We start from the raw sequence: 22,413 nt of genomic DNA, 5'->3' as shown, positions 1-22,413 counted from the left end.
TGGGATCAGTCAGAAGTTGTCCCTGTTTCCCTCATTCCAGTTATCCGCATTATCTCCCTCTTCTGCTGATGGTTGCCCAGCCCCCACTTCTTTTCCAAAGCACTTCCAGAAAACCACAAGTGTGTTCCATTAATATTGCACACAACATGCGATATGTGACACTAAGTCATGAAATACGTGTCACTATACCTCCTCTGTTTTTCTCTTCTGTCTGGTGCCATGCAGCCCAATCCTATGTGTGCTTACTTGCAAACAAATCCTGAAGGTCATTGCAGTGGCAACACTAATCTCATACATTGGTTCCATTGAATTCTGTACAGCGGAAATCACTGGGAATAAGCCTCAATAGGATTTACTGCCAAGCAAATGCATATAACATCAGGCTACTAAGCCCACTGCCACTGCTTTCCAGTACGTATCTTACTTGCCTCAAATGCCTACACTACCATGCCTATCTTATCTGTTTGCCCACATCACTCTAACTCCTAGCCAGCCACAGTTTTATTATTTGTTTGTTTGATTGACTACCGGTAATTTATATACCACCCTTCATCCGAGGATCACAGGGCGGTTTACAGAATAAAAACACAAACAACATAATAACAAACAAAATAATAACCCCACATACTTTCCCTCCCCTTCTTTCACTCTTAGGAGAAAGCCTCACCATCTCTGCCATTAATCTTACCAATGTCTAGAATGAATACATATACAGTGGTACCTTGGTTTACGAACTTAATCCGTTCCGGAAGTCCGTTCTTAAACCAAAGCATTCTTAAACCAAGGCGTGCTTTCCCATAGCAGTGGGGGACTCAATTTACAAATGGAACACATTCAACAGGAAGCGAAACATGTTCTTATTCCAAGGCAAATTTTACAAACCAAAACACCTACTTCTGGGTTTGCAGTGTTCTTAATCCAAGTTGTTCATAAACTAAACTGTTCTTAAACCAAGGTACCACTGTAGTACTTTTGAGTCTGTTTTTTTAAAAAATATGCTTTCAAGTCTTCAAAACAATTCACAATGCATTAAGTTGATACGATTACAACAGTATTATAATCCCACTGAAGGTGGAAGACAGTGGCTTGCTTAAGGGGAGATTTTTAATTAGAACACTCCAATAAAACCCATTGGGGGCAGGGGGGGTGTTGGACAATGTGTTCCATGGGACTTATTCTCGGGTAAAAAAATAACTACCAAACTTTTAGAAGACATCTAAAGGAAGCCCTGTTTAGGGAAGCTTTTAATGTTTAATAGGTTATCGTATTTTAGTGTTTTGTTGGAAGCCACCCAGAGTGGCTGGGGAAACCCAGCCAGATGGGCGGAATTTAAATAACAAATTATTATTATTATTATTATTATTATTATTATTATTATTATTATTAACATGCACAGGGTGACAGCCAAAATTATAAATCTGGATATTATTGTTATCATTCGATACTTATTTATTTTTACCCCACCTTTTCCCCTGACCAGGGTCTCAAGGCGGCTTGCAGATAAAACATCACCGGTTCATGTTTCTCCCGCCGCTTCTCTTCCTAAAAACAATAATGCTGGCCTACCTTACGGGACTGTTGTGAGGATAACAACATGCGAAGGGACTTGGAAGGCTGCGCCGCTAAACCAGAGTGGCAAGGGCCCCTGCCGCGGCCCGGCTCCTCGCCCTTCGCCCCTCGAAGCTCCTTCGCCCCCGAAACCGCAGGCAAAAGTCGGGGGCCAGCCCTTCTCGCTCTCGCCACACGCGCTTCCGGCTTCTTTCCGCTACCAGCCCGTCAACCCCCGACTTGCTTTACGGCTTCGTCGCGAGCACGACACCGCGCGACGGCGCCCGTCGGGCTTTACGGCAGGCTTTCTCCTTCCCAGTCCGCAGGCAGAGTGCGTGGAGGGAAGTGCAGCAATGTTAGTTGCTGGAGCCTGACAGGCCAAAATTTGGGGAAAAGGCGGAACATTGTACCTCCCCAACCCCAATGCACGCCGTGTTTTGCTGTATTTAGATAGTTACTTTTTAAAGTAAATAATAAATTTAATAAATAAAAAAGTACAATATTGCTTCGCAAATGCTTCCTGCACTCAATAAAAAAATTCCTTCCAGTAGCACCTTAAAGACCAACTAAGTTAGTTCTTGGTATGAGCTTTCGTGTGCATGCACACTTCTTCAGATACACTGTGTATCTGAAGTGTATCTTCTGTGTATCTGAAGAAGTGTGCATGCACACGAAAGCTCATACCAAGAACTAACTTAGTTGGTCTTTAAGGTGCTACTGGAAGGAATTTTTTTATTTTGTTTTGACTATGGCAGACCAACACGGCTACCTATCTGCTTCCTGCACTGGGCGCGGAAAAACAAACTGCCCTAAGAACAAAATAAAAAAAATTCCTTCCAGTAGCACGTTAGAGTCCAGCTAAGTTTGTTATTGGTATGAGCTTTCGTGGGCACGCACACTTCTGCAGATGCCCGAAGAACGTAAGAGGAGTCCGGCTGCTGGATCGGGCCCACCTAGTTACTACAGTGGCCAGCCAGATGCCCCTTGGGGGAAGCCCGCGAGCAGGATTCGAGCATATAATATTACAAGGAGAGCCCGGCTGCTGGATCAGGCCAAAGGGGCTCAGCATCAAGCCCAGGATCCTGTCCCCACAGTGGACAGCCACGGGGAAGCCCGTGCGCAGAACCTGAGCGCAGGAGCAGCACTGTTTCTCCCGTTCTTGATTCCCAGCAACTGGCAGCCGGAGGCATCGCTGCCTCCTTTTTATCGCACTCCGCTTGGAAATCGGAGCGGGGAAGCCGGCCGAGAGACGTTGCAGCCGCACTGCATAGCCTGGCATAGTTCAGATTTATTTCCCCGCTGTTGCAGCTGGGCAGGCTGAGGCTGAAGGATAGTTCCTTTCACCAAACCTGCACTTTTGGCCACGCGTCTCTTTTTCTCCATATAGCAGGCAAAGCTGGGCGGTAAGGCGGAGAAGGAGAGCGCTTTGCAACGAACACTGAAAGATACAGCGACGGGATAAACTTGCTCTTAGCTGCTTGCGGTTGTCTGTCTGTGTTTTGCCACCCTTGGAAAAGGGTCCCCGAATAACACCAGAAACCAAGAGGTGTTCGTTCTACACTTTTTCCTAGCTCTAGGAAAACCGATGGTGGGGTGGGGGCGAGGGGGGGAAGGAGAATTGGCGGGAAAAGTCGTTAGGGAGTTGCCTTCCCTCACTTTTTGGCGGGAAAAGTCGTTAGGGAGTTGCCTTCCCTCACTTTTTGTGCTGCTCAAAAAAGCAGGTGCTCCTTTGAGTTCCTCTCTTTTGTATTTAGTTGTATTTTTCCCCTCATGACTTTTGTTTTATGGATACAGCAGACATGGACAGCACAAAGCAATAACGTTACTGCTGGTTACATAAAAAAATTCCATTTTTTAATGCTTCAGCCCCCTTGGCTTAACACTGTTGTCTCTCCAGCTAAGCAACCTAGGGCCCATCAACGTTGCATATCATAGGACCCAACTCCTAGGGGCTCCCCAAAATAAATTATTCGATAGGGCCAAGGCTCCACAAAGTTGATGGGCATTTCCATTCAAATAGTGTGTGTGATTGATTATGCAGGACGGGGATTAAAACCCAACATCTCAGTCTGGATCTGATTCTCCCCATCATATTCTCATATATATATATATATATAATATTTTATTAAGTTTTAACAATAACAAGGTTATAAAACAACAAATAAAAAAGACAAGAAAAATACATAAACACAAAAATACAAAAATACAAACATTCAACATAGGAAAAAAAGAAAACAAAAAACAAAAATCCCTCTTTTTAATTTCTCCTCTTTAGTTAACTTATTTTCCTTGACTTCCTCACGCCTCCCTTTTTTGAATTCCCTTTAAAAATTGGTTCAGCAAATTCTTATCCTGTTAGTTTATCCTTAATTATTTTTCCTCACATATTATAGCTTCAAGTTTTCATCTATTATCACTCCAATCTTATATTTTACCTTATTACTAGAACCCCTTCATTTCATTTCAATGTCATCAACATTCAAAAATTTTACAATATTTTTGTAAGTAGATTTTAAATTTCTTCCAATCTTCCACCAACTCTTCTCCCTGGTCTCGGAATTCATATTTTCATATATATTCAAATATATTCATATTTTTTAAACAGCTGTATCATTGCTGGTTATGTTTTCTGCTTTGTGTTCACAGAATTATTTTTGGGGGGAGAAGGGGGCAAGGTTTTTCACTTGAAGCTAAAGGTCGACTTGTGACTGAATCTCCTGCACTATTACATGGTGTTGAAGAGAAGCAATGCAAAACAATGGCGGCTTTGCTCTGCATGGGATTAAACATTTTAGAACTGATTTCTGACAAACGGCTTTAATTGTCCATTTAATGATAACGCAGTAAGATACTGTTGAGACGTAGACTACACTGAACCAAGAGTACTGCAGGCAGCTCTGTATTCACGGTGGGGCAAATGGGTGCTTGGCCCATGCCTCAATTTTTTTATTTTAAGATCTTCTAATTTGTGACTTGATGGACAATGAGGGCCTCCATGCAAAGAATAACAGGAGCGATTTCAGAACAATTAGCAAATAAGACACAGTGAGTGCATAACAAAAGCCTCATCTGGAAAAGCCCCCAAAATTTGCTAACTCAATACTTTCCTCTGACAGGGCAAGTTTTTGATTATCACAGCCAGCTTATAATTACTAAGGGATTCTGAAAAAAACAGCCTGTATGGTAATGTGACTCTTGAAGAGTTAAACTTTCACATACTAGAGTTTAAACAAAACAAATTCCTTCCAGTAGCACCTTAAAGACCAACTAAGTCAGTTCTTGGTATGAGCTTTCGTGTGCATGCACACTTCTTCAGATACACAGGTAAACTAGAGTTTAGTATGCATGAAAATGTCTCAAAACAGCATATGATTAACTTTGGCTCTCAAAACACCATGATATAACATCTAATAATGCAATATATTTTATTTTAGTAGAAAACATTGACCTAAACTGATATTTCCCTTTAGATCTACCAAGCCACTAAAATGAGTAAAAGGAAGAAGGGACAAATTCCAGGTAATAGAATCACACTGTATTTTTTGTCATTATATAAGACTTCCCCTCCTCCAATTTTTTCAAGCCATTTCCATATTGTGGTGCTTAATGTCACTAGCAGATTGTGCAGATCTGATTTTCTGTGTACACAAATAGCACATGACAATTAACACACTCAGTTCTGTGTATTCTGGATCCTCCCCCCAGCCACTACTCCCCTGCCCTCAACTGCCTTTTTTGTTCTGGGCAGATGCTCACCTTTGTGCAAATCACTCCCCACCCCCAAAATGCTGAGGTAGATTGTTGCTTATGAAAAGTTTGCAAGCTTACCTGGGAGTAAGCCAGTGTAACCATTTGCATATCAATTCCAAAAGCTGTCACATTGACTTGGAACCTAAGCTAAGTTAACTTAATGAAGTTCATGGGAGAAATGTTTCTAGAACCCTCTTCCCCCCTGAGTAAGCATGTCTAGGTTTGCAGTGTACGGTAAGTCGTGAGAGCATGTGCTTCAATAAATTAAGCAGATCCACTTAAATTAAGTACATTTAAGCCTTGTTATTCAATAGCAGACTTAAAGCATGTGCATTGAAATCAATGCCTATTAAAATCAACAGGATTTAAAAGTGTTCTCCTTTAGGTGATTAATGTATTTTATTATAAAGTCAATATTAATTGCTGTATTTATTTTGCAAAAAGGTTGATTAATATTTTTTTCCCCAAATAAAAGAAGAGAACAAGGAACATGGCCTATCCAAAGCAAACAAGTGCCTTAGGAGGAAGCTTACAGAAGGGAATGATCCACAAATGCCAGTACAGAATTTTCATTCTGACAATTCTTCCACAAAAGTAATTGTATCAGGAACAATTCAAGAATGTCAAAGAAAGAGCCTAGCAAACACGAACACAGAAAATTTAGTAGCAGACCTGGATAAAAGGTAATCAAGTTTGATTCAAAGCAGAGTATGAAATGACTGAAGCATGGTTGGACTGGACAGAGAAATCAAGGGGTGGCAATTGATAAGAGAAAGACAAATGAGACTGTTCATACGATTAAATTGTGATTGTTCTAAAGTAAGGCTTCTGGACAAAAGTTTTATTAAGCATGTGAATTCACATGGTCAGATTATAATGATGCAACTAGAGCAATTGCACCAGGATCCATTCCTGCAAAGGGCTTCAGATTCTGTACTTTCAGTGTGTAAAACAGTAAGTCTCTAACTGTCGTGGAAGTAAAGTTATAAAGCAAAATGTGCAGGCAACTTTCTAAGTGATTTATGTGAGATGAGTCAGCCTGGCTGCTCCCACTTTTCAGTGTTTTTAGCCCCTAGTTGGGTACTTTCCCCCAGGATGCGAGTGGAAGTTGCGCACCGGCAGCGCGGCAGCAGCAGGAGGCCCCATTAACGAAAGCGCACCTCATGTTAAGAACGGTATCGGCTTAAGAACGGACCTCCGCAACGAATTAAGTTCGTAACCGGAGGTACCACTGTACTGTAAACCATTTTGATAACCAACAAAAATATCACAAAATACTAAACAAACTTTTAAGCTGCCCTGCATGTTTAGATTTCAGGTAAGATTTCAGTTTTAAAAAATAATGGAGGAGACTAATGTCCATTTAATAAGCACCCAGCAAAGTCTCTTCATTAATAATAATAATAATAATAATAATAATAATAATAATAATAATAATTTTTATTTATACCCCGCCCTCCCCAGCCAAGGCTGGGCTCAGAGTGGCTTACAAGCAATAATAAAAACAAATTGAATGATTACAACTTAAAAACAAAATTAAAATACAACATTAAAATATGGAAACATCTAATCTAATGCCATCTTCCTTCAAGTTCTAGGATCCCTTTCTTTGACAATGTCCCCATGATATTTTTGCTAGGAAGCTGGTAAAATGTGGGTTGAACGAGGTAACTGTTATGTGGATTTGTAGCTGGTTAACTGGCCGCACTCAAACTGCTCTTAATGGTTCCTCTTCATCTTGGGAAAAAGTGACAAGTAAGGTAAAGCAGGGTTCTGTCCTGAGCCCGTTGTTAAATGTATTTATAAACAACTTGAACAAAGGAATTGTGAGGGTACCCATCAAATTTGCAGATGACACCAAACTGGGAGGGGTAGATAATGCCACAGAAGACAGAATCAGGAATCAAAACAATCTTAACAGACTAGGGAGCTGGGCCCAAACTAACAAAATGAATTTTAATAGGGACAAATATATGGTTCTGTGCTTAGGAAGGAAGAACCAGCTGCACAAATATAAGACAGTGGACACCTGGCTTACTAGTAGTACATATGAAAAGGATCTGGGGTCTTAGTGGACCACCAGTTTAACATGAGTCAACAGTGTGATGCAGCAGCAAAAAAAAGCTCATGCTATTCTAAGCTGCATCAACAGAAGTCTAGTGTCCCAATCAAGAGAAGTAATAGTAACACTCTATTCTGCCTTGGTCAGTCCACATCTGGAATACTGTGTCCTGTTCTGAGCACCACAGTTTAAGGATGATATTGACAAACTAGAAGATGTACAGAGGAGAGCAACCATGATGATCAGTGGTCTGGAAACCAAGCCTTATGAGGAATGGTTGAAGGAGCTGGGTATGTTTAGCCTGGAAATGAGACTGAGAGGAGATATGATAGCCATCTCCAAATATCTTAAGGACTGTCACATGGAAGATGGAGCATGTTTGTTTTGTTCTGCTCTGGAGGGCATTTTGCAAACAGAATAAACATCCTGGGATTTTCAAACATACTGGAATTTCCTAGTTACTGTATTTCTATTACTAATTTGCCTTTCCTAAACTTGAATGTGCATATATTTGTTGTCTTTTAACAGCAAGGCTTCATTTGAGAGGAAAGAGCAAGATAATATGAAAGTTTGTGTACCTCTGTCTCAGGTAAATTCCATCTCAAGTAACATTAACAGTATATTTAACTGTAGAGTAGCTTTTAGTAATTTATTGGTTAGGTAAAGTAAACTTACAAAGTATAGCTGAATAGATTTCCTTTGTGTTCCTTATGTGGACATACTGCTTGATCAAATCCAAATCCTTGCAGTCTGTATGACATAAATCTCGCAAGAGAGGACATCAGAGGTGACTGATATGCAACAAAATTTACCTGGTAGATATTTGGGTACTGTATTTTTTGCTCTATAAGACTCACTTTTTCCCTCCTAAAAAGTAAGGGGAAATGTGTGTGTGTCTTATGGAGCGAATGCAGGCTGTGCAGCTATCCCAGAAGTCAGAACAGCAAGAGGGATTGCTGCTTTCGCTGCGCAGCAATCCCTCTTGTTGTTCTGGCTTCTGAGATTCAGAATATTTTTTTCTTGTTTTCCTCCTCCAAAAACTAGGTGCGTCTTGTGGTCTGGTGCGTCTTATAGAGCGAAAAATACGGTAATTGACACCTTGCATGTATCTTAAGCATTGTATCAGGTAGTTTGTTAAGGCTACAAGGGAATAAACCCCATTGAACCCAATAGCCTTACTTCTTTGGTTTGCTCTGTGCATAGGTTTGCTCTGTGTAAAGAGGATGATTCACTAAACCTCCTTACACATTCTTTCAGTGTGATGTCACAGGATTGCAGTGGCTAGCTTCTACCAACTTACTAGCTGGGCATTCAACAGCCAGAAGAAGAGACCACAAACATACACAGATATATACACCTATTGCTCCACCATGCATATATTTCTACACGTGTGTAGATCCTTCATATAGTCCCTTCAGCCTCCTTATGCGTTGAAAGACTGTATGAGACAGTCCAAATAAAGACTCAAAATTCCAGACAGAAATAATAAATAATAAAGTGAAAATTATATCTAAGATATATAGGATGCTGTTGGACTGGAATTTAGGCGACGAGGAAGTCAAATCGGTGATGGTCAAGGGATATAGGTCATAGTATACAGTTTGAGGATTGGGAGAAACTTTGGAAGGAGGGGGTAAACTTTACGGCGTGTACTTCGATAAGGGAAAACGTTATGAAGATGTTTTATAGGTGGTACTTGACACCCATGAAATTATCAAAAATGTATAAGGTGGATAATAAGTGCTGGAGATGTAAAGACATAGAGGGCTCCTTCTACCATATGTGGTGGGAGTGCAGAAGGGTGAAACAATTTTGGGAGAAAGTACACACTGAATTGAAGAAGATATTAAAGTACACGTTCATAAAGAAACCAGAAATCTTTCTTCTAGGGATATTAGGACAAGAGATAAAAAAGGAAGATCGCAGATTGGTATACTATGCGGTTACGGCAGCAAGGGTAGTATTAGCCCAGAAGTGGAAACTACGGGAAACCCCAACGGTGGAGGAGTGGAGATCTAAGTTGTCGGACTACGCAGAGTTGGATAGATTAACAGGAAAAGTTAGATACATAAGAGACCAAGTGTTCACCAAAGATTGGGAAAAGTATGTAGATTATCTGGAATGTATTAGTGAAGGGCAAATAACGCTAAAGGGATTTAGAGACGCACTGTGAAAGACTAAGAGTTATTGTGCAAAGCAAACAGGAATTAGGAATCGGTATAATGACAATATAAGTAATGAAACGTGTAATTTTATTTATTGCTTCGAATGATTTACGGACAGGCTGAAGGAAGTCCCGTAAGAGACAACTATGTTATATGGATGATATGGAAATGATAATTGCTGTTTATTATTTTTAATTTTTCTTTTCTGTGTATTTTCTTTGTATTTGTGTGTTACCTTGTGTGTTTTTTTGGAAATAACTAATAAAAAAGAATAAGAGGAGACAGTCCAAATGGACTTTCCCCCTCATAAGATCTTCAAAATATGTGAGCTAATCCACATGGCAATGCAAGAATCTGTGAGTTTGTTTCTGATCATGTGTTGTTGTTTTGGCCAATAGCCAATAACATTTCACCTTTCAAAATGTATACTGGCAGTGATTATATTGCATACTTCTGTTTGTCATGGCTGAAACACCTAGGAAAATGATCTTAAAAGCTTTTTTAAAAATCCAAGGAAGAGTTGCTGCGATTAGGGAAAAGGGCAAGGCTCTTCCACATTCTCTGCTTCTACAGTGTATCAACCTACCAGTGCTGGAACTACCATGGTGGCAGTGAGCGAAATGAAAGTCACTCTCTTTAGTCACAGAAAATAATTTGTACAGATGGCAAACATTTTGTGTGCGACCGATTGATGTATAGCTAAGGCCCGCATCAGCATTCAAAAAGTTGCTTAGAATTTCAAACAATGAGAAGTACAATGCAAACCCAAACCACCAGTGGGCACTCAAAGCCAGAGAAATGAAACCAGGGCAACAAGCCAAGATGCTTTTGCTTGCACAGCTGGCTCAGTCCTGACCTAAATACATCTTCAGCAATGGTCTGTCTAGCTTTTTCTTGAAAACTGTTATAGCCAGAAGCCAGAAGAGCAGCCTGTGTCGTTCCACACAACCTTCCTTGGAATTCATAAACTTTATTGCTGCGTGCAGATTAAGACCAAGGGTTGCCCCTTGTATTAAGAAATGCCCTGAACTCCTAACACCACCCCACCTCTTTATTAGGCCAAAGAGAACCCAGGAGTCCTGGTTCCTGGCCACCAGTTACCTGCCTCAAAAAACCCACTCAGTTTACTCCCTTGTGGAGAACATTAAGTTAAGCACTCCCTTTGGGCAACAGCTAGCTTCCTTCCTTCCCTTTATATTAAATATTTGCAGAGCCATAGCTGTGGGGGGCTAGCTGGTTTTTTTGCCCTGGGTGAAGCCTCCAGAGGGGCACCATTAAGACTCAACCCCCCCCTCTCTCTCTCTGTGTGTGTGTGTGTGTGTGTGTATGCAAATACACAGGGCGGAAGCCAAACTGGGTCTTTGACCCAGGTGAAATAAAACCTAGTTTTACCCCCTGACATATGTGTTTATATTTTAAACAGTTAGTTTGGCTGTTGTGGTAGCAGCAGGGGGGTGGAGAGGAATCCCCCTACCAGGAAAGTTCTGAGACAAAGGGAGCTTAGACTGCCAGCAACTGGGCAATCACATGCGGGATGAGTCCTGCCATGCTCGGCTCCAAGAAGCACTGCTGTTTCACTGTAGTGGGTCTCCGGAAGACAGAGTTTTCCTGTGGAAATGTGGACACAAAGATGTAGGTCCACTTAGGGCCAGCCCAAGACATCTTGATGCCCAGGGTGGGAAAGGAAATTGGCACCTGCTCATTTATAACCCACCAGGTATAGCTGCAAACTATGCGGCCCCTCAGGTACCCGGGCCCCCACAAATTTAAAATGGAGGTGTGCCCCCCCCAAGATTCCAATTGATGGTGTGTACACATCATGGTGATGTTGGACCAGGGTATAACCCATCAGGTATAGCTGTGAACTATGCGGCCCCTCAGGTGCCCGGGCACCCACAAATTTAAAATGGAGGTGTGCCCCCCCAAGATTCCAATTGATGGTGTGTACACACCATGGTGATGTTGGCATGCCCTGGGCACCCACTCATGGGAGCAAGGTGGCACACCTGCCACCAGGAAAGTCACCTGCTGAAGCCCAGCTGGGGGGAAAAGACACACACACATGATCCTTTCATTGGGAGAAGTGCAAGATTGCCAAAAGTATTTTGCTGCCTGAGGCCAAGGTCACGATGGTGACCCTTTACTTTCCATTAGGTGCTAAAATCTCTACATGTAAACACATAATCCATTGATATGATCAAATTCAGATCATTTTTCTTTTTTTTTTTTCAGTCCAGGATGTTTTTTTCTTAAATGTGGGGTATATTTATGAACTTATTGTATTTGCATTTTAATGGTTATAGTAAATTACTGTTGTTCTTTCACTTTTGTGGAATTATCTGTTGCTCACAACGTCTTTTAGTTGACAGTAAAATAAACTTGAAATTCTGGTGCTTCTCATTTTGAGTGAAACTACTACCAATACTTGTTCAATAATTCTAATAATTTGAATCTTAAGTTCCTCTGAGTGGAACCCCACTTGCAGATATGATACTTCCATGGAGTACCTTGAAGATACTATTTGACAATTCCCTCCGGCAGTCCTCTGTGCCCTTAAGATCTGCTCTGGAGGGTTGGGAATCCTCCCAGAGCAGCAAGGAAGGTGACACTGGGAGCTGCAAGGGGAGCAAGAAATCAGTGAAAATTGTTTTCTGCCTGTGGGAATCTCTGTTGGATCACAATGCCTTCCTTTCAGGATCCAGGTGATGAGGTTTTGTCCAATTTTATTCCTGTGCAAAATCCTCAGAAATTTAGGGCAGTCTCAGTAGTCAAAAATAATTTTCTTTGTTGAGCCTGATAAATCTAATCTCTTGATGCCTTTTTGCTTAATTTTGGAAGTTGCTGAGGAAGAGTATAGGATACTCTTATTGTTATTCTTATTCTTACTCTTATTGTTGGTCATAGGGAGGAAAGTTGGTACCAAAGTTTACGAAGCCAAGAAAAACATTGGCTGAAAAAAAGGAAGGAAATTTTGGAGGCGCTGTAACAACTGGGACAGAAAAGGTACAACAAGCCCTTCCTCCTTATCTATATAATGTAATGTATACCCTTGTGATTTAGAGAAGTGTTTCTTTATGGCTGGACATGGGGAAAACACTTTCGTTTTTGTACTGATAATTAAAGACAAACTGCACTCTTCTAGTTCAAATTAAGCACACTGAAAATTTCCAGAGGGCTTTTAATGATTAGTTTTAATCAAGATATACTGACATGTTATTTAAGGATACTGTTAGCTGTGCTGTTTTCTTTGTATATACTATGGTTTTTATTTTTTATTTTAATAATAATAATAGTAATAATAATTATAATAATAATAATGATTCTAAGTGACATTCCCTAAGAGGCAGTTCATAAATAAATAAATAGTTTTAATGGAGTAAACCCCCCCCAATGAAAAACTCACATTTTAGTTTGTCTTTCAGCTAAGGCACCTGCACACTCTCAAGCATATTAAGGACACTAGCTTTGGCAAGACAGGTGGGTCTAGCAGCACCCCCACAATGCAAAGTTGCTTCTTTAGAGGGAGCACAAGCCCATCTAGGAATTTAAAGAGTTCCACTGTGTATACTCCACAATTCACTGTTTAAACTAGTAGGCCAAGGGCAGATAAAAATAGAGTATTCTTTGGTGGAAGATGATAACTTGTGCAGAACTGCATATTCACACATTAAGTTGTCTGTATACTTAGGTAATCTTTAGTGTCCCTGCTCCGTTCTTCCAGTAAGGTTAGCAAAGGGCAAATGAAGAAAGGGCCTTCTCAATTGGGTCAGCTTGCTTACGGAATGCTCTCCTCAGGGAGGCTTGCCTGACACGTACTCTAATGTCTTTTCAGCAGCATGCAAATACTTAAAAAACAAATATCTTAAGACTTTTTACCTGAACTGACTTTTCTATTGTTAAATATGCCTTTCATTATGTCAGCTGTTATTATTTTGATTGTTTCAGTATTACTGTAAGCAAACCTGGAAGTTTGCTCGCTTGTTATAAGCTGTAAAAAGATTGTAAAGGAACTCAGAACCTGAAGGGGCAGCATATAGATGGTTAAATACATAGAAATGCACTATTAAATGGGAACTGGTAGCCATAGTCAGAAAATGCTAAATGTTTGTGCTACTTTTTTCTACTGACACACAATTTTGTCAACTTCTTCAAAGGGTGATTGTATGGATAGAAATGTTACCAGCACAGCAAAAAATTATGTCGAGAACACTGTTGCTTCTTCAGAGACACCAGAAGCAGCGGATTCATTGGTGACGAAAGTGAAGGATGCTGGAGATCAACTGATCATTCATTGTGAAGAATTAAGTAAAAGACTGGATGTTAAAATGCAAGATGAGGACAAGATTGGAGGGATAAACAATGGTGGTGCAAACTCAGGCTTAGCTGATTCCTGTCAAGGAACAGGGACAGCATCCAATTTACAAGAAAGTATCTGTGAAAAGGAAGTGTCAGGTAATAAGGATGTAGATAGTCTGTCTCTAGAGCCATTTAAATGCCAGTTTGTTAAGGAGATGAGCATTAGTATGTTGGCAGAGGACAGTGTCACTGACCATATTAAAAGTACCCCACATGAAGAGCATCTTGATACTTCAAACAAGTGTATGGATAAAAATAAAGTTTTCCATGATATCACAAATTCAGATGATGTAAAAGAAGCAAACTGGACCAAAAATAGAAGTTGTAAAGATGCAAGTCTTATTGAGTGCATGTTCAGCCAAACCCAAAAGGAGAACAACAGAACATATTTCCCACTGGAGACAGATCTATCATTTCTCACACCTGGAGAACAGGGCAAACATCTAAATACAAGCAATGTATTTAGAGACGGAGATACTGATGTCAAAAAAGCAGACCAAGACCTTCCATATAGAAGGGGGGAAACTGAAGAGCAAAATGTCATTTGCAGCAGTACTGAAATTTCAGAACAAGTCACTTTGTGCAGCTCTGCAATCAGTGAAAAGGGGACAGACAAGCTGAACCTGTGGTCAAGTGGCAAACCTGTAGAGCAAAATGGTATGAGTAAAACTGCAAGCCAAAGCAACCCTTGTATGGAAGAGATCATAGTTGCAGAGGAAAACAGTGTACAAGGCCAGAATACTTCCAGGAAAGATGTTCTAGATATTCAATCTATGAGTACTTATTTGGAAAAGAAAGCAGATATTTCTGAATCAAAATGTGAACAGGTTTTTGAAACAAGTGATATGTTCTTGCCACAGCCTGATGGGGATGTTCACCCTGAGAGCAGCACAATCTCAGTGCAAGCAGTGATTTGCAGCGAAGAGACGGGGAGGAATAAAAAAGAATCTGAAATGAAAGCAAGGCCAGCAAAAAGCCCCACTGGCTCACCTGACCCAGAAGTTCCAGTTTTACAGGAAAATGGTAGTGAGAGACTGGTGTCTGATACAAAACAGTCTGAATTGAGCAGATGTGATTTGGAACCAGCTGAAATTAGGGAAGTGCTGTCAGGCATTTCCCAGCAAAATTTGACTGAGACTGCCAAGGCAGAAACAAACCCAACAGAAAACTCTTCTGCTGACATCTACATGGAGGGAAAAGAAGAAATGGTAACCTGTGAGGACAACAAGAACAAACCTGCCCATGAGGAAAATGGCCTCTCCACAGTCAAGGTTCTTCCAGCACCACCGGTGGTGGGCGATCCTGGTAGAGAAATGAATGCTGGTTCCGAAATGCAGAAGTCTCTCCTTGTATTAGGTACAGGTTGCAGCAGAAATGCACCAAGCGGCCTTGATACTATGACCCAAACATGCTCTCCTTGCACAGATTCCCTTTCTCTGGATATGGAAATTCTGTCTAACAGTCAGCTACTGGGCATCTTTGAATTTCCACCACACAAGGTGAGTTGACCATGAATGACTAGATTTAGAAAGTGATAGTTTTACTTCTTCATATGACAGTTACTATTCAACAGAATCGATAAGACCTTAACACTCCAGTAATCCTTTTAAGATTGCATTTATAAATGCAAGTATGAGTACCCATCATATGAATTTATGAAGGAATTGGCCTTGCACTACTACATACTTTTAGTTAATTAGTAGATTTATATCCCACTTCCTTGCCGGAGTCCTTAAAGCAGCTCATAACATTAACAAAAACCAGTGGATTCCAATTTTACTGTAGTTTGAATAACTTTGAATGGTGTTATAGTGCAAAATAATTGTAGCAACTGAAGTGCATCCCAGTAAAAATATTTGTGAACCAATTACAGTAGTATATAAAATGGTCATTTCCAGATCTAACAAACCCATTGTAACTAGTACTGATACTGTAGATTAACTGAAGTTGCAACAATGGAAGCAGTGGCTCCCATTCTAGTTCTTTAAAATAAGTTTGTACTTGCCTTTGTGGCTCCTCTGGACTAAAAAAGCTGGATAGAGCTGGGAGGGACTTTGGAGGTCATCTGGTCCAATCCTCTACTTAATGCAAGGTTCGCAATGGAGGGTGCAACTATAGGAGCCCTGATTGATGGACTTCCCACCTCTGCTTAAATACCTGCTGTGAAGGAGTATCCCCCATCTTCCTAGTTATTCTGCTCTCCTGTCAACTAGCTCTTACTCTTAGGAGGTTTCTTCCAGTGTTATGCCAGCATCTGTTTCCTTCTAATTTCTATGCATTCATTTTAGTTCTGTTAATGTTATGTCTCACAAGGATGTGGGAGGAAATTATTTGCTGTGTGCATGGAGCAGGTGCCGGCCTGTTGCTGAGGGAGGACGGGGATAGCTGCAGTAGCAGTGGGGGGGGGGAGAGAAAAGGGGCTTGCCAGCAGAACACAGTGTAGGTGAATAATGGTGATCTGTCCCCTTGCCCTCCCCAAAGTAGCTCAGGCTACAAACAATCTCTGCTCGTTTGCAGTAGGCTTCTCTTAAAATTATATCCATCACATCTAGCCAAAAGAAACGATAAAAATTATTTGCATAAAGTCTAAAAGCTAACTAGTGGATATGTCTATGTATCAACATTCTGAAACCTCTGTGTCTAATAACCCAATTATTACATCAATTATTAACATTATTGCTGTAGATTTCTCCCCATCTGGTTGAGATTGTGATTGAACAAGTCCTTCACTGCTGCTTTTTACATAGAGAATATACCTGTATCGCTAAACTGCATTTCTATCCCTTCAGACATCCTTTCTGGATAATCCACATAGCCCTTCCAAGGATAAAAGTGATCAGTGTGCTGTAGGAGAACAAAGTGGAATCAAAACACCAGTCCCAGCCATTAATCTGATCTATCCAAATAGTGACAGGTGGGTGGATTTCCTAGTAGGAGCTTTCTTGCATTCCAGTTGGTATTACTAGGCCTACATATGTGGCTTTGCATGAGTGTGTACACACACCTGAAACACCAGAGCTAATGGAAGTGGATGATTTTTATTTCCATCTCAAAAGCTTGGGGCAGGCAGTTTTAAGAAAAAGTGCAATAAAAAACATAATTAAAACCTATATTCTACATAAATATTTAATACGTCATTTGTTAGCTGTGCTATTTGTAGGATGGGATTGGAATCCTAGGTCAAGGGGTCAGTGACTATTTGGAGCAAATATAATATCCTTTGATGTTTGAAAAGGCATGACACCTGGAAAACACTCACACTTTTAATATAGAAAGCTATACAGTATATTGCTGATCTCCTGCTGCTGTTTTCCTCCCCCCCCCCCCAAAAAAAACAGGAATGAGGTGACTGAGGGGATTTGTGATCCATACAAACAAGAAGATGCAACAGATGTTGTTTGTGGACTGATTAAAGAGCTCTCTAATCTCAAGTAAGAACTTATTTCTGTACCATATCCAATACTTCATAAAAAATGAGGTTCTTGAAGGCCTGAGATAATGTGGTCACTGTCATAGCATCTACAGCAATTACATAGCTCCCACAGGAATCCTAGTGTAACATTCTTAGCTTAAATGTGCCTGATTTAAAGACAAAAAGACATGTTTGGCCTAGCAACCACTATTAGGCATGGTAGTTAAATTGAATGTCTATGTGCTTTATACCCCTGCATGCCAGATGCTGAGGACAAACACTGAGGAAAAGCTATTGCCTTTTATGCCTGTTTGTGATCTTCCCAGAGGCATCTGGCCCAGGACTGTTTTAAGGGTTTACTGAATTGCAAGTCCTATCACAATTAGTGGGATACATGCCAGATCCCAATGACATCTACTGGGGTGTAAGTCCCACTGATTTCAGATAATTTTATTTTCACATGTGTTTAACCTTTGGGTTAAAATGACTTTTAGGAATGCCTTGAAGATTTTTTAAATACCAACATGGCTATGCAGGTGCTTCAAACATTCTGATTAGCCAGTCATTTAAGGATATTGTTTTGTGCTGTTTTTAATGTTTTATGTTTTATCGTTTACACTGCCTTGATTTGTTATAGTGGTATATAAATACTTGTATAAATAAATAATAAATCTCCCTCCCCTCCAGATCTGGATTTCCTCCCTGCCCACGCTGCTGTGCCCATGCTGCTGCTAACCCCCCTATGGCGATTGCACCAGAGTAATGACAGGGGTCAGATCTGCTGCCTGAGGCAAAATTCTTTGCCTCGGGCACCATATTTGACTTGCTTCATTAAAGTGCCAGCCTTGTTGAGGGCTGACTGGAGCTTGCCTCTTGTGAGTGCTGCTAGGAGCCATGAGGCATATCAGCCACAGTGAGGAAGTAGGAGGTATTTTCCCCTCCCCAGTCACTTTTCCAGCCTGCTACAGCTCTTAGACTGAGAACTGGAGAACACGGCACATGAACCCTTTCAGCTACCTTGAATTATTTCAGCTCTTTAAATCAAATTCCTTGCATTTGTTCTGGAGCAAAAAATAATAATTGTTGGAACCTGCTTCTTTAGATAACAGTGACTGAATTGTTCTGCAAGGGGTTGCAGTCTATAATTTTATTTCTGCAGCTTACTTAAGAAGTGCCTTGCTAACATGGAACCCATTGTGGTGTGGTTGGGTTGTTTTGTTCTTCCTAGCCGACTTATCATGAGTATGCACAGAGACCTGGATTCCTTCAAGAGACTGAAGTTCCGGAGAAACAGACAGTCTGGGAAGCTTGTACCTCATAGCGTGAGCAATGTGACAAGCACACTTTGTACAGTCAAAAAGAAGAGAGAGATTTAGCTAGTGAATTCTGTTCCTGCTTTGAAAGTTTGCTTTGTTATGGTTTTCTTTAGCTGTTTCATTTAGCAGCAGGGTCATTTATGCTATCTGCATCAAAATAGACTGCTAGTTGCAGAATAAAATTAATAAAATGAGTATAATAAGTCATCTTCATATCCCACTAACTACCACAGCAATGTAAAGGACCCTTACAAATAAGAACTGGGTCCAATGTCTTGGTGCACAATCCAGTAAGTAAAGTTACCTGTATATAAGCTGCGATCAATATCCCTTTCACCACCATCTCTTAACAAACTCTTAACATAACTTTCTGGGTGTGAACTCTTGTCCACAATTGTGAAGAGTTGCCCTATGTTCAGGCATGTATCTATAGTTCTTCCTCCATTAGGCCAAAATGTATCTTATGGAATGCAAAAATAAAAATAAAACCTTAAACTTAAAAGCCAGTTTTACTGGACAGAAACTACAGAATGATGCCATTATTTATAGGGTTCTGGTGTAACCATTTCATTGTTTATAAATGAACTAGGTTAGTGGAATGAAAATGCTGTATTTTGGCTAACTTTAAACCTGTATTTTTAGTAACTTTAAACCTCACTTCAAGTGGAAGAGTTATGTGTGTACTTAGTTGTTCCACACGTTAACCCATACAGCTTAAAATGCTGTGCACTTTCATTCTTGCCTACTTTATGGTGTCTTGTGTGTTTTGCATTCTACACAGGCAGAACAATTCTAAAATTGGGGAAGATTCTGTGGTGGTAGAACTGCTGCTTCCCAAGCCCTGCTGCTCACTCTAGCTAGGATGGAAGTGGGGTGGATTGCAGCACTTTCTCACTTAAAAGAGGGCAATTAACTATACCAGCTGCAAGTCTGGTATAATTCTTTGCCCCTTTATCACAGTATGCTAAGACCCCTCATCTAAATCCCCTCAACTGCCCCTCCCTAACTTCCTTGTCCAACAGTAAATCCTTACATAGCGATTCATTTGAAAAATGACACATCTTTGGTTTAGAGTTTTAAAAACGCTGTATTGCTTTTGTTTAACAAATAAATAACCATATAAAGTCATAATATTAACCAAACAAAGTAATTACTGTATTGACCATACATTTTAACAACCAAATAAAACCTGTTCAACAAATATCACTTGAAAAACAACCATGCATTTAAACAAAGCTTTAAACAAATACAAATATTGGGAGACTTCAGACTGGTGATTTGGGAAATTAGGTAACATTTGTCTCAAGTGGACACTCTTCACACTGAGTCAGACATCTGTAATAACATGAATGTGAAATAATTCAAGCAAGAAGAGTAGCTGGATTAAAAAACAAGAATAGCGAGTGAGTTGATTGTGATTGTACTGAGAGAATTCATTTCCAGGCCCTGGGTGTGATGTACCAGTGCCACCTGAAGTAAATGTTGCCATCCTGGACTATTTTTTCCCTCTCTCCTTTTTCGCTCCAGGTTCCTTCTGGATATTTCAGTTGATTCCTGCAGACCAATCACTTGGGGTATATTAGATCCAAAGTTTCCCTTGACTTCAAGAAAAGTGCTAGCTCTGGTACAGCTGCAAATGTACCTGAAAGAGATGATAAAATGCACACAATCCCAATCACATTTTCCTCACCAGAAATCTATGCAGCATTTTTTTCTAGTTTGTACCCAGCTGTAATTGTAGGAATCCTTTGAGGCTAAATACTGGAGAGCAGGCGTACCCCAGGAGCATGGCCAGTGGTGAGGGATAAGGGGAATTGTATTCCAACAACACTTGCACAGCTTCACATTGGCTACCCTTGGTGTAAGAGTAGCAAGGGCAGGTAATGGCTGCTTATCTACATTTTTTACTCATTTTAACCCAGGAACCTCCAGGTTTGAAAGCCACTTCAAGGTGGCAGGCTGCTGTGGCTTGCAAGAGAGAAACAAGCCACAGTTCCTAGTTCAGAAGTAACACAAAACCAACCCTTTTCTTGTCCTGCTTGCACTAGGAGTGAAGCAAGAGCAATTGGGCATTTACCAGCATGCTACGAATGCTCAGTAAACCTTCCTCCCATCTGGCGAATATGGCTCTGCCTCAGTCACACATACGCAAACACTTTACACACACACACACACACACACACACACACACAATCTGAGCACTCTTCCTCCCCCCCCCCTTTCCAAGGGGCAGGGAAGGAAGGTTCAAATCCCCTCTGGGCCATGAAGCTCACTGGGTGATCACGACCCCTTCCTCTCTCTGCCTAACCTACCTCATAGGGTCGTTGTGGGGATGCAATGAGTAAAGGAAGAACTGTATGCTATCAAGCTCCTTGGAAGAAAACAGGAGAATATAAACGTAGTAAATACAATAATAATAAGCTGTCAGGCACACACACACATACGGGAAGTGTGAGCCAGGATGAAAAGTAACTCATTTGGCACCGGAATGTCGCTCAATCGCTCTTGGAGGACAAATAATAATAGTTATTCTTTATACATTGAATCCACCTTAGTCTTACTCAGACCCACTAAAGGTCACAAACAACTTAGCCCTGTTCATTTCAATGGGTTTACTCTGAGTAAAAGTTACTTGGATACAAAAACGGTGACACTGATGCCCACAGGACTAAACCCACTCTCGCCTTCCAACTCCCCATCCGCCTCCTTTTCCTTCCCCAACCCCAGGGGGCCTTCTTCCTCCTAAACACCCAGACAAAGTTTGACCATTTCGGATAGTGGGATTTCACAGTTTGCTTTTCAGATGCTCTTAACAGACAAAGGCGGCCTGGGGTGGTGGGGATAGGAAGAGGAAGAGTACTTACCACCGGGTTGGAACCTTTGCTGCTGAAAGAGAAAACGAGAGAGAGAGAGAAAATAATATTCCCCTTCCCACCTTTTTATTTTTTAAGTTTTAGGAAAGGTTGGCTTCGTTTTGCAGTTGCTTGCCTTCTTCCCGGCCGAATTCCGGATGCAGCTGTAGACGGACGTGTAGCCCTTGTTGGTTAAAGGGCAGAACTTCCTCGTGTGCGCCCGATCCTGAGATGCCCCGCACTGAGGGCAAGTGTAATTTCTCAGGATCGGGCACTGCACCCTCCCGGCTGAGTCCTTCAGCGCGTGCGACGCGTAGATGGCCCTCGACTCGCCGTTGTGCTTACAGAAGGCGCAGTGGCGCGCCGGCCTGCTGACCCCGGCAGGGGGCGCTTCCTTGCGCGGCGGCGGCGCCTGATCCGCGAAAACCCCCGGCCAGCTGCTCCTCGCGCTCCGCCCGCGCATCTCTTGCACCACGCGCGCCAGCTGGAAATAGTCCCTCCACAATTGGAAAGCCGCCATGATCGCCGCAGCCGGAGCTGGTCGCCGGAGCCCTGGGCGCTCCTAAATGCAGCCATGTGCCGTTGTGGCCTCCGCCCAGAGCCAATAGCCTGGGAAGCTCTTCCCACTGCCCCCCACCGTCAAGGAGCCTGGAGCCAAGAAGTCTGGCTCGCCCCACGGCCCCCCACCCCGCCGCTTGTGGGTCGCCATCCTGGCAAAGTTGAGGGCGTGGCTGCGAAGCTGCAGAAAAGTATCACTCCCCGAATGTTAAACGAACTGCAAAGAAGACTATGAATTGAAAGTGGAGACAAGAGATGTATGTACCTTTCCCGTCTCTTTGTTTGCTTCGTAACACAGATAAACGTAAGAAGAACTTAATGAATTGGGGGGGGGGGGGGAGAGAGAATCGCCAGCGCAGCCTTTGGCTTCAAGAGTTGCTTCTTTATTGCAATT

The 22,413-nt window shown here is 41.5% G+C and overlaps 3 protein-coding genes across 7 annotated transcripts in view; 1 reads left to right on the top strand and 2 right to left on the bottom strand.

The window, feature by feature from the left end:
• Nucleotides 1-1,698, bottom strand: part of CC2D1A (coiled-coil and C2 domain containing 1A) — a 56,108-nt gene extending 54,410 nt beyond the window's left edge. The window contains exon 1 of the mRNA XM_081845746.1: nt 1,567-1,698. The gene's annotated coding sequence lies outside the window, so the exon portion shown is untranslated. The remainder of the gene's footprint in view (nt 1-1,566) is intronic.
• BRME1 (break repair meiotic recombinase recruitment factor 1) lies at nt 1,595-19,115 on the top strand (the record flags this gene model as incomplete). Of its 5 annotated transcripts, none has more annotated exons than XM_081844921.1 (9): nt 1,595-1,903; nt 5,019-5,067; nt 5,774-5,981; nt 7,889-7,949; nt 12,430-12,528; nt 13,752-15,380; nt 16,671-16,795; nt 17,220-17,312; nt 18,522-19,115. In XM_081844921.1, the coding sequence occupies 9 exons, from the start codon at nt 1,595-1,597 to the stop codon at nt 18,667-18,669; spliced, it is 2,721 nt and encodes a 906-aa protein (XP_081701047.1). In that variant the 3' UTR covers nt 18,670-19,115. The 5 variants fall into 5 exon arrangements, with proteins under 5 accessions (XP_081701047.1, XP_081701046.1, XP_081701048.1 ...); XM_081844920.1 differs by having other exon boundaries at nt 13,680-15,380; XM_081844922.1 differs by lacking the exon at nt 1,595-1,903 and adding an exon at nt 1,935-1,980 and having other exon boundaries at nt 12,430-12,561; nt 13,680-15,380.
• Nucleotides 19,116-21,555: 2,440 nt separating this feature from the next.
• NANOS3 (nanos C2HC-type zinc finger 3) lies at nt 21,556-21,981 on the bottom strand (the record flags this gene model as incomplete). Its single annotated transcript, XM_081845944.1, has 1 exon — nt 21,556-21,981. One exon carries the CDS (start codon nt 21,979-21,981, stop codon nt 21,556-21,558), a length of 426 nt encoding a protein of 141 aa, XP_081702070.1.
• Nucleotides 21,982-22,413: the final 432 nt, after the last annotated feature.

Source organism: Podarcis erhardii, assembly GCF_964252035.2.
Source record: "Podarcis erhardii genome assembly, chromosome: 17".
NCBI lineage: Eukaryota > Metazoa > Chordata > Lepidosauria > Squamata > Lacertidae > Podarcis > Podarcis erhardii.
Note: the sequence above shows the minus strand (reverse complement) of the source record. Positions and strands in the feature narration are given on the sequence as shown.